The 18,177-nt window shown below is 40.0% G+C and overlaps 1 protein-coding gene across 1 annotated transcript in view; it reads right to left on the minus strand.

Moving 5' to 3' along the window:
* LOC126416336 (uncharacterized) overlaps positions 1-18,177 on the minus strand; it is a 586,934-nt gene that overhangs the window by 63,069 nt on the left and 505,688 nt on the right. Inside the window, exons 20-22 of the mRNA XM_050084004.1 lie at positions 14,922-15,233; positions 7,558-7,796; positions 2,020-2,092 (exon numbers count right to left, since the gene is read on the minus strand). Of these exons, the coding sequence (XP_049939961.1) occupies positions 2,020-2,092; positions 7,558-7,796; positions 14,922-15,233 (624 nt within the window). The remainder of the gene's footprint in view (positions 1-2,019; positions 2,093-7,557; positions 7,797-14,921; positions 15,234-18,177) is intronic.

Below are 18,177 nucleotides of genomic sequence, written 5' to 3' on the forward strand. Positions count from 1 at the left end.
GTTATCAGGACAAGCAACCTCTCTTGTCTTCCAGCTGCAATGTGCATGGGCACTGTCGTGCATGAACCATGACTTGGCTCGTGTAACGAGTGGCACATCGTGAAGCAGGCCAAACAATTCGTGTTCCAAAAAACTGCCGATATACTCTGCCATTCACACGCAGCGGAAGGATATGTGGTACGAGTAGCTGATTGTCGACTATACCACACCAAACTTCCAGCGCAAAATGATGTTTATAGCCTCTTACTGTAATTACACGAAGATTCTTATAAGCCCACTCGTGCATGGTATGAGCGTTCACACTCCCCTCACAGATAATGAAGCTCTTGTCCATAAACAGTACGTGACCACCGAACAGACGGTCAGTGGCACGGCGCTCGAGTAGCCACTGACAGAAATACCGACATCTATATGGTCTTCAAATGTCAGCTACTGTACCTCCAGCAGTTGAAACGAGTGGAATTGCTGTCTCCGAAGCAGGTGTCAAACAATTGATCGAGGAACCCGTACAGTGGCACTTATACGGCAGGTGTCTATGGTGTAATCTTCATCTCTAACATTTCCAGGATATTCTCAGCACCCACTGCATCCGTGCCGAGCACGAACTCCATATTCCCTTAAACGCCTGTCCACAGCCGTGAAAGTGTGTTGGTTTGGTACTCTGCTGTTTGGAAACATTTCCATGCACCATCGTACTGCTGCTCACGCCTTGCCTTCTGCTGACCCGTAAAGCAGGTGCATATGTACAGGTGCATATGTATATTGGCCGTTCGAGTGCGCCATAGTGGGCAACGATTGCGTTCTGTAAACTGCCGACAGAATGAATGTGCATAACATGTCTGGTGCTGCAATAGTAAAATAGTGTCATAGAGTACAACGGACCAAACCAAAGTCACGTAAATAAATGCTTTACGTGCCAGAATTAACTGAGCAGTGTAGAAGGGCGTACAAAGCAACATCACTCAATATGCAGGTGAACACGATATGCCAAAAGCCTGTACTCAGCCATGATGTGCCGCCTACTACAAATGACATTATAACTCGGAAACAAAGGAATTTCAGACAAAATTTTGTTTAACGTTTTACTACTATTTCGATGCATACATTACGCCCACGAAGTGTGTACAGTTAGTTTTCAATCACCCTGTATAGTGTAGTATCTTCAGCAATAAGAGGAAGATGACTGTGCAATTTGTTTATTAATCAAATTAATAATCATACCGTGCTCTCATATTCTTTGCTTATTAATACGTAATGTTTTCATTAGCTACTACTCCTTCTTCATGATAGGATAAAAAATGGAGATAACTGTTATTAAGGTTTTACCTGCTAAACGGAAACTGGTGAGAAATGGATATTGTAATAATGGTGCACGAGTGTTCATAAGTCATTAGCTTTGTGTCCAGTACTAATTCGTGGCATTTATATTTGTTTGACATGAAGGGCTTTTTTCCTGTATGTTCATCTTAGTAGAAGAACAGGTGCATAAAAAATTATTGCTCCTGCAACCGATACACCAATGAAAAACGAAGACGCTCTCTTATGTGGTACAACAGTAGTACCCTCCATCATGCATGTAACTTTAGTCTGTAGAATATGTATGTAGATGGAGATGTAGATGCTTAACAGTGTTTAAATGAGTGACAGATTACCTCAAATTGGGTTTCGGTACAATTCATCTGTGTTCAAAAAGTAGTTTGTTGGCATATCATAAAGGCGTTTGTGATGTACAGGAACAGAAGCGAAAACTGATTTTGGTTTACAAAACAGCACCAGACAAATTATGGACAGAAAATTATGCTGGTTTGAATAACTTATGCAGGTATTGTCTGTGTTAACCAGGTTATTCTCGGCGCTTTCATATACTAGAAGAAACATAATACAAATAATAGCAGAATGTTTCACCACTTTTCAAATATGTGTTCTACAGTAGAGGGTCCTAGGATATTTCTACGATTAGTAACATTATCATAATTAGTAGTAAAGGTATTGCAGTACTGCAGTAATAAACAGTCATACCCCCTTCTAATGTGATGGCTTCCACTCCAGCAGGTTCTCCATCGATGTTTACTTCTTTGTTACGAGCCTGGACCTAAATATAATAAAAGCTTCAACTTCATGTTGTGTTGGAAAATTTTATCATCGTAAATATTACCTCTAAAATTTGAAATTTGTTAGTTGTGGGAGAGGCACACACACACTCACTGTCTTCCTTTCTCACTCTCTCTCTGTCTGTCTGTCTCTCTCTCTCTCTCTCGATTTTTCTCTCTCTCACTCTCTCATCCCCCCCCCCCCCCCCCACGCACACACACATTCAAACTCAGCACTATAAAGGAGGTTTTTCTACACTAATTCCAACAGAAACTAGAGACATACAGAATAGAGTTTGTAAGACTCATATGAAAACGATTTCTAAGTGTTCTATGTATTACTACAAAATAACTAGAGAGTGAAAAGAATTACACACAGTAATAAGTTCATTAGACTGTGTATTTAGGTACGAAATCGCTTTAATATGAGTTTCATTCTCTACCATAGCACACTAACGTATTGATATAAAATGAAATGAGCGTATTGCTGGAAGGCCCCTTCCGGGGTAGTTCGGCCGCCATGTCCACGCTTTATTTCAGTCAATGCCACATTGGGCGACTTTCACGGGGAAAATCTCCAACCCGGCCAGGAATCGAACCAGGGCCCCTTGCATGGGGGGAAACCAGATGGCGCTATGGTTGGCTCGCTATATGGCGCTGCCATAGGTCACACGGATATCAACTGCGTTTTTCTAAAATAGGAACTCCCATTTTTATTACATATTCTTGTAGTACGTAAAGAAATATGAATGTTTTAGTTGGACGACTTTTTTCGCTTTGTGAAAGATGGCGCTGTAATAGTCACAAACATATGACTCACAATTTTAGACGAACAGTTGGTAACAGGGAGGTTTTTTAAATTAAAATACAGAACGTGGGTACGTTTGAACATTTTGTTTCGGTTGTTCCAATGTGATACATTTACCTTTGTGAACTTATCACTTCTGAGAACGCATGCTGTTACAGCGTGATTACCTGTAAATACCACATTAATGCAATAAATGCTCAAAATGATGTCCGTCAACCTCAATGCATATGGCAATACGTGTAACGACATTCCTCTGAACAGCGAGTAGTTCGCCTTCCGTAATGTTCGCACACGCATTGGCAATGCGCTGACGCATGTGGTCAGTCGTTGTCGGTGGATCACGATAGCAAATAACCTTCAACTTTCGCCACAGAAAGAAATCCGTTGACGTCAGATCCGGTGAACGTGCGGGCCATGGTGTGGTGCTTCGACGACCAATCCACCTGTCATGATATATGCTATTCAATACCGCTTCAACTGCACGCGAGCTATGTGCTGGACATCCATCAAGTTGGAAGTACATCGTCATTCTGTCATGCAGTGAAACATCTTGTAGTAACATCGGTAGAACATTACGTAGAAAATCAGCATACATTGCACCATTTAGATTGCCATCGATAAAATGGGGGCCAATTATCCTTCCTCCCATAATGTCGCACCATACATTAACCCGCCAAGGTCGCTGATGTTCCACTTGTCGCAGCCATGGTGGATTTTCCGTTGCCAAATAGTGCATATTATGCTGGTTTACGTTACCGCTGTTGGTGAATGACTTCGTCGCTGAATAGAACGCGTACAAAAAATCTGTCATCGTCCCGTAATTTCTCTTGTGCCCAGTGGCAGAACTGTACACGACGTTCAAAGTCGTCGCCATGCAATTCCTGGTGCATAGAAATATGGTACGGGCGCAATCGATGTCGATGTAGCATTCTCAACACCGACGTTTTTGAGATTCCAGATTCTCACGCAAATTGTCTGCTACTGATGTTCGGATTAGCCGCGACAGCAGGTAAAACAACTACTTGGGCATCATCATTTGTTGCAGGTCGTGGTTGACGTTTCACATGTGACTGAACACTTCCTGTTTCCTTAAATAACGTAACTATCCGGCGAATGGTCCGTACACTTGGATGGTGTCGTCCAGGATACCGAGCAGCATACATAGCACATGCCCGTTGGGCATCTTGATCACAATAGCCATTCATCAACACGATTTAGACCTTTTCGGCAATTGGTAAACGGTCCATTTTAACACGGGTAATGTATCACGAAGCAAACACCTTCCAGACTGGCGGAATGTTACGTGATACCACGTACTTATACGTTTGTGACTATTACAACGCCATCTGTCACAAAGCGAAAAAAGTGGTCCACCTAAAACATTCATATTTCTTTACGTACTACACGAATATGTAATAAAAATGTGGATTCCAATTTTTAAAAAACGCAGTTCATATCCGTGTGACCCATGGCAGCTCCATCTAGCGGGCCAACCATAGCGCAATCTGGTTTCCCCCTTCAAGGTAGACGAGTTTCGTTCTTTGTAGTTTTTTCGTTTGATGCTTTTTCGTGAGGTATTTGGCCCAGTCGCTATCAGTGGACCACCCTGTATAAACCTCAAGGCTTCCACACGTGTGAGATCAGCATATCAGTACTTCATCTCTAATGAATTTTACTGTATAACAGACAAACAAACTATTACAACTGGTGTGATAATCCAGATTTGAAATGCAACTGGCTAACAGAAAACAGTGACATGAGTTGTGTGAGATCTTCAATGAATAACGTGAGTGACATCATGCCATCATCAAGTGATATGAATTGCCTAGTTCTCTCTAAAGAACAATATATTCGATATTTGTTTCTGTTCATTTAATGAAGCATAATCATTATGTGAACTCACGATGGCTTCATACAAATACAAACATAGTCATTTTTCCTACAGAGGTCTATTTCTACTGGAGCTGTAATTTTTCAACCATTTTATTATAGCTATGCAGAAATATGATTTGGACAACAGTCTCTTTTTTTGGGAGATGAATCCAAGTCAGCATGTTTGAAGATGTGGTATATTGTAAAATCAGAAAATCTCAACCGTCTTCATAATATCTGTGCCCAGTGGCACAACTGTGTTTTGTTTTGAGGTGAATGTAACGTAATATGTTGCAAATTCTCCGTTATCTTTTGACTTGATGGAGTGTACAGCGTTATGTTTACAGGAAGGAAGACAGCATTTAGCAAAGTCTAGCAAATTGAAAGACATTAGTGTTTAGAACAGTAGACATATTGGATGACTGAGAATTTGTATTTCAGTAAATCAATAGAGCTGGGTTATGAGTGTCAAAATGTACGTATAAAACTACTTGCTAGAACCTCCAAGTGATTTGCTGCAGCAAAGTGATAGCGATCCCCCCCTCTAAGGTCACTTCACAGCCCACAATGTAATACAAGTAGAAAAACGTGATGACACAGTTACTCATTGAACTGTCGGACTGTTGATTATGAAAGAATTGTAATCTCTTCCAGTATGGAAACCTTTATTCTGTATTACATTTTGACAAATATGTATCAGTTGTGTGCTGTAGATATGTCTATTTCTTGTTTTTTAATGTGTCGTTACTCAAAAATTGTGGTAAACATATGTAATCAATATAGGAATACTAACTTGTAGATAATATTCAATCAGCTCAAATGCATCGTTTGCTAATACAGGGCGTGGTTCAGAGAAGAGAGTTCCAGAGTAGAAAGAAACACATCAGAGGAAAGGAAATGCAGTAGCAACCTGACTGTAGCAGATGTTGAGAGCGAGCATCTTCCTACGAGTTGGAGCAACTGCCCATACAGCCGACTGGACCTCGAGTCACGTTTACACAATCCTCACGCCTGACAGAGTTGTCGGCAGAGGCCAGGCTGTTCGCGGCCCCAGCTGGCCACCCAGGTCGCCTGATGTGTCAGTGAGCGGTTACTTTGTGTGGGGGGCCCTCAAGTCTAAGGTGAATCGCCACAACCCCCACAGTCTTCAAGAACTCCAGCAGAACATTTGGGATGAGACTGCAGCAATTCCAGCAGTGCAGCTTCCATCCGCCTTCAGAAACTTGCTTCCCAGGGCCCAAAAGTGCCAAGAGATGAATGGTTGTCATTTTCAACACCGGCTATAGTCAGGTTAGCACTGTATTTCCTTTCTCCTACAGTGTTTCCTTGTAACCTGGAACTGTGTTCTCCAGGCCGCTTTTATTTGTCCCACCTAGTATTACCTTAACAAATTATTAATTTCTGCAAACAGGATCCTTTATATTGAAATGCATACTGGTGAAACGAGAAACATACACCATTAAACACCTAGAAAATTATGATACTCTCTTAAACGTCTGTCCTATAGATCAGACCTTTCCAAACTACTCCACATGGTGACATCCTTCTCATTCACACAGTATCACGGGAAACCTTTTCACTAACATTAATAGAAAATATTCTGTTTTAGTAAGTGATATTTTAAAGAAATATTTCATTTCTAAGTACAGTTTAATTATACATTAAACAGCTTTTCATAGATATAAAATTTTTCTATACTTTTACAAATTTATTGACTTGCGTGAGCTTGACGAGAATTACGAATCTCTTTTATATTATCACGGTAGTGGGGAAAATTCACATGAATAACTTTCCCAGACTTCCACATTTCTTTGTTTTTATATTTCTCATGACAAAAAATATACTTTCACACGAACGTACTGTATAAAGGAGCAGCAAAATGACCAATGATCCTTTACTTAGGTGAGGGTAATCTTGCTGAAGGGAAATCCAGAAGTTGTATAAATCAGGTTCCTGGAATTCAAATTTTAAAGTGCGGTTGTTCTTCACATCTGTCTATTCCTTCTGTTTCCAATAAGTTAAAGTTCTAAAGTACCCGGGTACGTGAAAGGATTTTTTTTTTCAGCCAACCATACCTCGACTTTATCTTGTAAGGCTGCAATTTTGTCTGTGGTGGCCTTGTGGACTAGCATTTGTCTTGTTTATTATTTCAAATAAATCAGAAATGGAAGCTAGGTTTGTGCTACGAAGCTCGCCTTTTAATGGATCCGCAAACTCCGTTTTGTTTTCTTCCTTATATAAATGAAGTGTTGCACCCTTAATTTAGTAGTAAGTATTGTCCCTCTGGAGTCACAGAGGACTTCTGTTTGAAGAAGGGGGTAATAATATTGTGTTCCTAGCTTGTCACATATCTGAACGAAAAGTCTTGACTTGAGATCCCCGTTCTTAATGTAATTTACAATTTAAAACTTTTGTCCCGATCTGATTTCAAATACTTTCCAATGATCGTGACACCGTTGATGCTGCTACCCGGCGTACAGCTTGTAAAGCTCTGTTGTATATTATAAATTTCACATATGCTGATCTCAACCTACAGACTAATTTCAGAAGTGTATTACAGGGTCAAGATCAATATGCTATAGATTTCCAGCCATAAATTTTGTATTATCAGCGGCACAATTTAGTTCACTATTTGTACCTAGAGCGACAGGTATAATTCATAGACGAAAGAAGGAAACATGCGTTAAAGTAGTTTTGAGCAATTTAATAAAGATATTTTGACAAAATATCTTAAAGACAAACGTGCTCTTGGGTGAATTATACGGCAATGGTACACATTCTTCTTACCTCAAAGTGGTATTTCCTTCCTGGTGAGAGACCAGAAACAGTATAACAATAGAGATCGGGCCAAGCACCACAACGTTTCGGTTCCGTTACAAGTTTCCTGTCACGGCCACTGTCTTCTATACTGTACGTGACAGTGAAGTACTCAATATCCCCGTACGTGTTGAGTGGTGGAGACCACCTCAAGCCAACCATTCTGCGACCCCTCTTGTACACACTGAGTGACTGCACTCGTTCAGGAGCTGGAAGAGGAGAATAAAATAAAAAAAGAACGCGAATGTGTGAAAATAATATAATCCTGCTAAATGTTTCGAATCTAACAAGTTTCTTTCTATTTATGAGCACTCTACATCACGACCACTACAAGTTACGGCCATACACCCCAATTGTAAGGGCTCTGTCGTGTCACAGTACAGACAACCTGTACATATACATTGCAGATTTCTAGACTGTAGTAAATTATCAGACATAGGTTCAAAATGGCTCTGAGCACTATGGGACTCAACTGCTGAGGTCATTAGTCCCCTAGAACTTAGAACTAGCTAAACTTAACTAACCTAAGGACATCACAAACGTCCATGCCCGAGGCAGGATTCGAACCTGCGACCGTAGCGGTCTTGCGGTTCCAGACTGCAGCGCCTTTAACCGCATGGCCACTTCGGCCGGCTATCAGACATAGGGGCCACATCTACAGCTACGTGACTACTCTGCAATTCACAGCTAAGTTTCTGGCAGAGGGTTCATCGAACCAACTTGAGGCTATCTCTGTACAGATCCACTCTCGAACAGCACATCCGAAAAGTGAACACATAAATATTTCTGTAAGAGCTCTTATTTCTATTATTTTATTGCCATGATCGTTTCTCCCTACGTCGGTTGGCGTCAGTAAAATATTATTATTGTATTCAGAGGAGAAATTTGGCTATTTAAATGTCGTGATATGTCCTCGTCCCAACGAAAATCACCTTTGTGATAAATCATTGGCACCCAACTCTCATATCATATGCGTGACACTCTTTCGCATTTTTCTCGATAGCTGCCCTGATTTGGACTTTTTCGGTGTCCTCTGTCGATCCTATTTGGTAAGAATCGCATTCTGCACAGCAGTACCGTAGTATATGCCGGACGTATGTAGTGTGGACAATATATTTATTAGACTTATTGCATCTTGTAACTATTCTGCCAATAAAATGCACTCTTGCCCACAGCTTTATCTATGTAATCGATCCCATTTAAGTTGATTATGATTGTAGTTCCTCGGTATTTAGTTGAATTGAGATTTATAATATTTGTATGATTTATCATGTACAGAAATTTAACGGGTTGATTTCAGTATTCATGTGAATGACCTCTCACTTTTAACATATTCTCCCATATCATTAGGAAGAGCAGAGGGGCTGTCATATTTTCTAGGGAAATGCTAGATATTTCATTTGTTTCCATTGATTACTATGAAGTATGACCTTTCTGACAGGAAATCAGAAATCAGGAACTGAGTCGCATAACAGAGAATACTCCATGGGCATGTAATTTGATTAGTGGTCTCTTGTGAGGAATGGTGTCAAAAACATTCTAGAAATGTAGAAATATGGAATCAGTTTGAGATCCCTTGTCGATAGCACTCATTACTTCGTGTGAATAAAGTGCTAGCTGTGTTTCATAAGAACGATATTTTATGAATCCGTGCTGACAATGTGTCGATAGACCGGTGTCTCTGAGGTAATTCATAATGTTCAAAAACAGCACATTTTTCAAACTTCTACTTGCAGATCGACGTCAGCGATATGGATTTGTAATTCGGCGAATTACGCCCATCTCCTTTCTTGAATATCAGTGCAAACTGTGCAACTTTCCAGTCTTTAGGTACGGATCTTCCGCCTAGCGAGTTACTGTATATTATCGCCATGTATGGAGTTATTTTATCAGCATAATCTGAATGGAACCTAGTAGGTATGCAATCCGAACGGAATGGTTTTAATTCATTCCTTCTTCTAAGAAAAAGTTTCGGAAAGATAATTGAAAATTATTTCCATAAAAAGTTTTTAGAAAGAGAGGGATAGTAAGTGAGAGAAAAGGTACTGTAAGAAAAGCTCAACGCCTTAGCTTGTTTCATGTTACATAAACCAGAAACATCCATTGGGCACACTCTGTGTGCTCAGATCTGGTATGTACGAACCTTGTCCATTAGCACGAGCTACTCGTATGTGATGTGTAATTGTGACTTGGAAGTCGAAACAATATACCAGTATTATTAACCACTACATCGACATTATGTATATCATACTCCGCAAGCCACCTAATGGTGTGTGACGGAGGGTACTTTTATGTTTTAGCCTATTTATTCCAAAAAGTGACCTGCCGGCACTGATTCCGAAGATCAGCATTTTTTCCCATATCTGATAAATTAGTTAAGAAAACAGAAAGAATTATTTTCGGAGACATTTGAAGAGACTGAAATTATTAACGGGTAAAGAATGTGCACAGTGGACAGCACCGCAGTGACAACACTGGACGTTTGTTTGCTCTCTGAACTTTCAGCGCGGTGGACGCTGCAGCCGCAGTTGACGCTGGCCGGTGGTCAGTTGTTTGAGCGACTCTCGAAGGGAATTTCAATCAGAATCTCTAGTTTCTTCCCCAACGAAGCCAGCTGGGACAAGCATCATTACATTTCATATAATCATTAATTTGCCTATTGGCAGGTACATGAGAGAGATAATTCAATTCAGAACCTTATTAATCCAACTGGAGATAAAGTGATCCACTAAAAACGTAGGCTTCGCCGATAATCATCGTTGCAGCTTGTCGTGTAGCGCTGTGCACTGTGATTTTTTGTACGATTCGCACTCATTTTAAAGCATCTTTTTTACCTTTCACCCAAAGTGAAAAGTGACGACAAATCAGGCTGCGTCTACTTGTGTCGAGGTTTCCTGCCAACTATGCGGATACCAGAGTGCCCAAAAATACGATAGCTGACTCGTCATCTTCAACGATAAAGCAAGAAATTCGTAGGCAAAATTTCACCACCTTACTAGGGCAAGGAAAAGGAGGTCGGGTACGCTGGCTTGTCGTGTCATACAGTATGCAGGTCTGCGGGGCCTTCAGATGTGACAGCGTTGCGAATCTGAAGTGAGCGGGGATGTGAAGGCAGGCGCCCTCGCTGTCAGGATCCCAGTCGGCCAGCTGTGACCATCACATCCGAGGGTCGCCGTGTTGTGTACCAGACGCATCTTAACCTCTTCACATCTGCACCTGACATCCAACTTGGTGTGTGTCGTCCTACACCATTGGACAGAGAGTAGCAGCGGGTCGACTAGAAAATTAGGCTACCATTAACACCACATCTGCGTCTGAAATGATTCCACGACAGGAACCATGGACTGCAGATGAATGGCGTCGGATGGGGTTCTGCAATACCACAGATGACCACAGTAGACGAATGAGGTAATGACGCGCAGAAAGCGACCATCCTTCCAGTGTGTTGGAGAGGCACAGCGACCGTACTCCTGGCGTTAAGGTGCAGCAACCATCAGGTGTGACTTATCGTCTTGGCTCGTAGCGACCGAGGGAACTCTCATGGCACAACAATACGTCACAAACAACCTGTGCCCTCACATGTTACCTCTCGTGTGAGTGCGACGTTGTTCCATTTTTCTAGAGGACAGTGTTCGTCCACATGTGGCACATTTCTCTGTAAACTTTCTGCATGATGTCAAGGTACTCCCATGGCCAGCAAGATTCCTAGACGAGTCCCCCATAAAACATATGTGGGACAAGCTCAGTCTTCGGCTCCATCCCAGTCCCAGCGTGCAGTATGTCAAGGAGCGTCTAGGATGGGAATGGGCCAGATTACCACACTAGAGGACAGAATGGCTTTGAAACACCCTTCCTAACTGAATCAGTCCCAGCATCCAAGCTAGAGGTGAGGCAACGTCATACTCGTAAATTGGCTCATACTGCCAGGTTACATGCAAATCTGATTGGTATTGTAATTTAAAAAAAAAAAACACATACGCTGTCAACCTGTGAAGGTCCAATTCGTTTTCTCCACTTTTTTTGGTAATAGCGTATATTTCCTCAGAGCTTTATCATTTTTATCAAGATTTTTCCCATGAGAAATATACAGGTCCGTAAGCAGTGCTAAAACGCAATCGATTTGGATAACTAATGAAATTAAAATATTATGTAGGAGGTAACAGGAGCTGTGTTATAATATGATGGATAGTCGAGGCCCTATAACAAACTCTTCATACAGACAATTCTGTGAGATGCTGAAGAAAGGTATCAGACATTAGACCAAGTGAATAAAAAGCTCTCAGAGAAAAATTAAAGGTAATTGATCAACTGCAGTTCTTCAGCTGTTTCAGAAATGACGAAGAAAGACATCAGACGTTAGACCAAGGGAACAAAAATCTCCCAGAGAAAAATTAAAGCTATGTGATCAACTGTAATAGAGGTATGAGGGTAGAATGTGTGCTCAGTGTATTAAACTTCTCTTTTGTGAGAATGAAACTGTTAACGACTTTCTAGAGTTTTGTAAAATCTTTAATAACAGAGGGCATGTTCAATTAAAAATTTTATGCTACAGGTAAGTATGTAGACTTACTGTACCTGGTAGTCCAAGACCACTATATCACATGCAACCAAAGAAGATATAGAATCAGTTGTTACAACATTAAAGACTAAGAATCTTCAAGGGTATAACGAAATTTCAAGTAAGACTTTGAAGATCAATGCATCATACATTGCTTCTGTAAACGCAGAAACCTGTCCAATGGGTCTTTCAGATGTCGTCAGTTTCCTGACATATTGAAATATTCCTCACTGAAACCACTTTATAAAAAGGGTGAAAGAGATAACATGCATACAGTAACATATGTTATTGTGAAAGACGTGGATTATAATTCAAATGATGTAGCCAATAGGGTAGCCAATAACAACAGAATGTGCATTCAGCAAAGAGATTAATGGTTGACTATAATAAATTGCAAAGTGAACAGTTTCTGACACGGAACTCTCGAAGTAGCAAACTTTACCGAACAGTTCGTAAACTCAAGTATTTTAAATCCTTAAAACTGAGAAAAGCTGGAAGAATATCTTTCGAGTACCACGTACAAGAACTCACGCAGAAGCTGAACGATGGAAATTTCACCATGAGATTGACCTCCACTGTCTCCAACAGTTAGTTTCACTCTGTTTCCAAAGAATTGGGTGATAAGACATATTGGCAATATCAGTTCGCAAACGTCGTGTAGGTCGTCCTTTAGGTGTTTCGGAATTCTAAATCTGCAGTTCCTGTACACAAATTCCTATCATGAGATATCTTATTGGCAATATAGACTCATTCAAATGAAAGTGGAACTTCATTCAGTGAACACTAAAACGATATAGACTTGGATAACGCATCCTGAACTGTACAGATATTTGAGCTCTATTTAGCAGGTTCTGCTCTCAACAATCATCTTGTAGCGCTGAAAGCAATTGAGAGATAAACCCCAAATATTCTAATCGAAGTTGAGACATTTTCTATTGGGATATTCCTTCTATCGTGTACAGGAATTCCTCACAGCAATTGATAACGTTTTTCTGACATGTGTTGTATATTCTTACAATATTTTTAACATGCTGCGAAGCTCAAGAATTCTTAATTTAATGAACTGTAGGAGAAGTGCGTAAGTAAATTTATAGAGGAAAATATATAATTAACAGACCATTTGAAAGAAGGGTGAGTGAAGATAATCTGTCAGAAGGCTTGCAGAAAAAAGCGAGAAAAATTGAAGTGCTTATAATGAAAGAGAATAGTTATAACTTTGAGTTACTGGGCTATTCCATGTACTACAGAGAAAAGAGATCTGGGTCAGTTTTGTATAATTCTGTGGGTAAATTAGCGCTTTCAGCAAAGTTAATTGGAATAATCATATGTACATTCTGTCATGATAAGATTAAATTTTATGCTGTACATTAGTCAATAATATTCATAGAAATAAACTGCTACTGCTACCGAGTGTCTGTGACTAAAGGTACCTACAGAGGTACGCCAAAAATAAGTAAGTGAAACTCTCAAAGAAAATTATAGCCTGTAAAACTTTAGTAATTAGTATTATAGCACTGTGTTAGAAACTTGTTCCAATCTTAGGCCTCAACTGACTGACATTGAGGAGCAACGGGATTAAAATCCACATCTGGCCATCCAGATATAGGTTTGCCTTGGTTTACAAAATTCAATAACGGAAATGCTGCTATGACGAATACATTGGATTTCCTTCAGCCATCCAGTTTGAGCTTCATCCTTTATCTTCATGTCATTGATAGGAAATTGAAAGTAAATTTGACTTCATCATGACAGAAATCACTTTAAAATTTCCCCTTCTTTACTTTTAATGGCTTATTTTGAAGATTATATACTATGTATTTTATGCCTCTGAGATACACGAAAAACTGAAAAGATACTCGTTACTTCAATGGAGTACGTTACATATTGTTCTGACAACACTTTTCAAGGGAATAAGAAGAATCAGAGGAATTGAACAACTAAAAGTAATAAAACTCCCTTTTACACTCTCCTACATTTCCCTCAGGGAACAGAATAGTAAGTGACAAGTTGAGGAATACGTCTGTATCCATGTATGTATCTTTATTCAATAACAGTGCTAACCATTTAATCCTTCAAATCTTTCCAGAGATTGTTTCTATCATTAACAACACAATCATGCCTTGTGCTATATTTTAAGAAAAGTGAAGTGTTTGTAATGAGAAAGAAGGAACTCATTAGATAAATGTAATGGAAGGAGGAATGAAGGTAAAACTGTATAAAGCATATTTGTAATCTTCATTCCGTATAAGAAATGTCTAAGCGCCGATTACTCTCGCCATAATAGTCAGTGACTCTAAGTCAGACAAACTCATATACTGAATATAGGCACTCAGATGCAGCAAACCAGATCGGACAGAATCAATGACTCCAGTTAGATAAAACTTTTTTAACTGAGTTACGTAAAACCAGAAATTTAAAAGATAAGCACACTTTGTCATAGTATCCACTTGTTTATGATGCACTTTCCATCCCATCAATACAATCAATTCCCTGGAGAATACACCATACACGAACGTCTCAGATAGTAGCCTAATTTTTCACTGATCAAAATGTAATTTATGATTTTCGTCATAACAATTAATTTTTATAGCTCTTACCACAGAAGCTTAAGTTATGAAACCATTGGATCATGTGATTTTACACTATAACTCTTTGTAATTAAGAGTAGCTACAGAATGATTACTGACAAGCATGTATTACGCTATAATGGCAAGTAAATTGCATTTTCCTGATACCTCATGTTACTTGCAACTACTTGAAGCAAAAGTACACTTACCTGTGCTACTGGTACAGAATGGAATGTTCAGTTGATCTGAGTCACTGGTTCCACCTGAGGCGACAACTGTAATGTAAGCATCATAGCAGTTGCTGGGTGTAAGGTTTGTGAAGTTGACATTCAGAATGTTTTCGGCAACTGTTCCCTGTTGAATAATCTCATCTGTGTTATTCTCAACCAGTGAATAATGGTAGCCATAAATGTAGCCATTAAGACCAGTGCAGTCTTCAGGAGGCATCCAACTTAGGGAAACACTTGTATTGGACACAGCAAGTATTGGATTTTCAGCAGCAGAGGGTGCCACGTGTGGTGCTGAAACAGATGAAAATTAAAAGTATCCATCCAGTAGCAGTAAATGCCTTTAAATTACTACTGAATTACACAATGGTACATTTAACTTAAAATGAAGTGCTGCTTAAGCACAACTCGTTTCAACGGAATTCATTTTGCACGAAAGGTATCTGAGGCAAATTTTAACAGATGGAAAACATTTCTACGCCTGAAATCTGAAATAAGTTGGAGGAATAAATTTAAAGACACAAATGAAGTGCTGCTTAAGCGCAACTCGTTTCAACGGAATTCATTTTGAACGAAATGTATCTGAGGCAAATTTTAACAGATGGAAAACATTTCTACGCCTGAAATCTGAAGTAAGTTGGAGGAATAAATTTAAAGACACATACTGTAGTGGAAGCAACGTTCAGTGTTGATTTTGTTTAAGAGGATTCACAAAACTAATTATTTTTATTGCGAAAAATTTTTCAGTACGTTCTGACTATCCAGTCATGTCTTTACATAATCTTTTGCGATGGTGAGTGGAAAACTGATTAGGAAAGAATTGACAGGAAAGAAAATAGGTGGGCTTCTTAATGGAACAGTGAGGAAAAGTTACTGTCTTAAGTCTACACATGTGTCTGCTATTTTAACACACAAATTTACATCCTGCAGAATACATCCAGTTACTTGTAACAAATATTTAAAATGTTTTCCACTTCTTTCAAGCAGAGCCATGCAAATCTTTCAGTACCTCTCCCAAAACAATGTAAACGAAAGGATTACGTCTGTAGACCACTATAGCCAAATTGCTGCTTGCGTCTTGCTGACATAAATACGAGGGTCAGTCAAAAAGTAATGCCTCCTATTTTTTTTTCTACGTTTAATTGTCAGGAAATTTAAATGCAATTACATAGGTTGAAAACCACAACATTGAGGATCATTTTGTCATTTTTCAGTGTAATCTCCGCCCATCTCTACAGTTTTGGTTCATCTTTGAACAAGGGCATGTATCCCAGCACGGTAAAAATCACAGCTCTGCTTCCTAAGCCATTGACGCACGGATGTTTTGACGGCCTCCTCATCTTCAAAATGAATCCCATGATGAGCTTCTTTTAGTGGCCCGAACAGATGGAAGTCTGATGGTGCCAGGTCAGGGCTGTATGGGGGATGAGGCAAAACTTCCCATCCAATTTTGACAATCTCGTCAGAGGTGTGACGACTGGTGTGTGGTCTTGCATTGTCATGCAAAAGAAGAACATCTGCCATTGATTTTGTTGGGCGAACTCGCTGAAGACGTGCTTTAAGTTTGTTGAGGGTTGTGACGTATTGAACAGAATTTATTGTGCATCCCTGCTCCAAAAAATCAACCAGAATCACACCCTCTGTATCCCAGAAAACTGTTGCCATAACTTTCCCTGCCGATCGCACAGTTTTGAATTTTTTCTTCCTCGGCGAGCTTGTGTGACGCCACTCCATTGACTGCCTCTTTGATTCGGGTTCAAAAAAATGCACCCATGTTTCGTCCCCGGTCACAATTTTTTTCAGAAACTCATCTCCCTCCAAACGGAAGCGCTGCAAGTGTTGGGAGGCTATTGTTTTCCTTGCCTCTTTATTCTGATCGGTTAACATTCTTGGAACCCACCGTGCACAAACTTTTGAGTACCCCAATTGTTTAATAATCGTGATCACACTGCCTTTACTAAGAGAAATAATGCGACACACTTCATCTGCAGTCACCCGACGGTCACCACGAATGATGTCATCAACTTGCTGAAGGTTGTGTGGAGTCACTGCACTCACCGGCCTGCCGCTCCGCTTTTCGTCAGTCAACGGTGTTTGCCCTTCAGCTTCCTTACAACGACGAACCCATCGTCTAACAGTGCTGACATCCACTGTCACAACACCATACACCTTCTTCAGTCTTTCATGAATGCGTATGGGCGTTTCACCTTCTGCATTCAAGAATTCAATCACACAACGCTGTCTCAAACGAACATCGATGTCGGCCATCTTACAAACTTCTGCTGTGCTGCCACCTGTTGACACAGAAAGTTACTACTGCAGTGGATTGCAGAAGAAGGTTTGAGGAATGGCGCCAAATTCAAATTTTTCACTTAACTTAATTTCTTTAAGTAGAAAAAAAATGGGAGGCATTACTTTTTGACCGACCCTCTTATAAAGCTTTTGTTCTGAACAGCAATGAACATTTCGGATATATAACTTGACGTTGTACTTGAAAGTACTTTCAACAGTTCCCAGTACGAAGAACATGAAGTCCAAATTTTTATTTAAAAACAAGTTTTCTTGTCAGTAAATCATATTTTCTTGATTCCTGATGACAAACAAGGATTTTAATGGATGTAAATCACGGCCAAGTAGAGCTGTAGGCATGGTACATCTGCTACTCGTTGTGTAGAAAGGTGCGGATCAAGATTAACTGCTGTAACAATACTTACTCTTTTCAGTAGTTGTTGTAATAATGCTCTTCAGTCCAGAGACTGGTGTGATGCGGCACTCCATGCTACTCTGTCCTGTGGAAGCCTCTTCATCCCACAATAACTACTGCAACCTACATCCTTTTAACCATCCTTATTGTATTCACCTCCTGGTCCCTCTTCAAAACTTTTCCATGCTACGCTTGCCTCCAGTACATTCTTGAGCCCTTGACATCCGAGAATGTGTCCTATCAACCCATCATAGCTTTTAATTAGGTTATGCCAGAAACTTCTTTTCTCGGCAGTTCCATTCAGAACCGCCTCATTGGTTACATCATTAATCCATTTGACTTCTGCATTATTCTGCAGCTCTGCATTTCGAATGCCATGTCTCAACTTTTTATCGTCCGCGTTTCTCTTCTGCACAAGGCTTCATTACAGAGAAGTACGTCCAGAAAAAGCTTTCTAGCACATAGTATTTATATTCAATATTAACCAATTCCATTTCTTCAGAAACGATTTTTTTCGCCAGTCCACGTTTCATA

This window comes from Schistocerca serialis, chromosome 8 (genome assembly GCF_023864345.2).
Source record: "Schistocerca serialis cubense isolate TAMUIC-IGC-003099 chromosome 8, iqSchSeri2.2, whole genome shotgun sequence".
Classification (NCBI taxonomy): Eukaryota; Metazoa; Arthropoda; class Insecta; order Orthoptera; family Acrididae; genus Schistocerca; species Schistocerca serialis.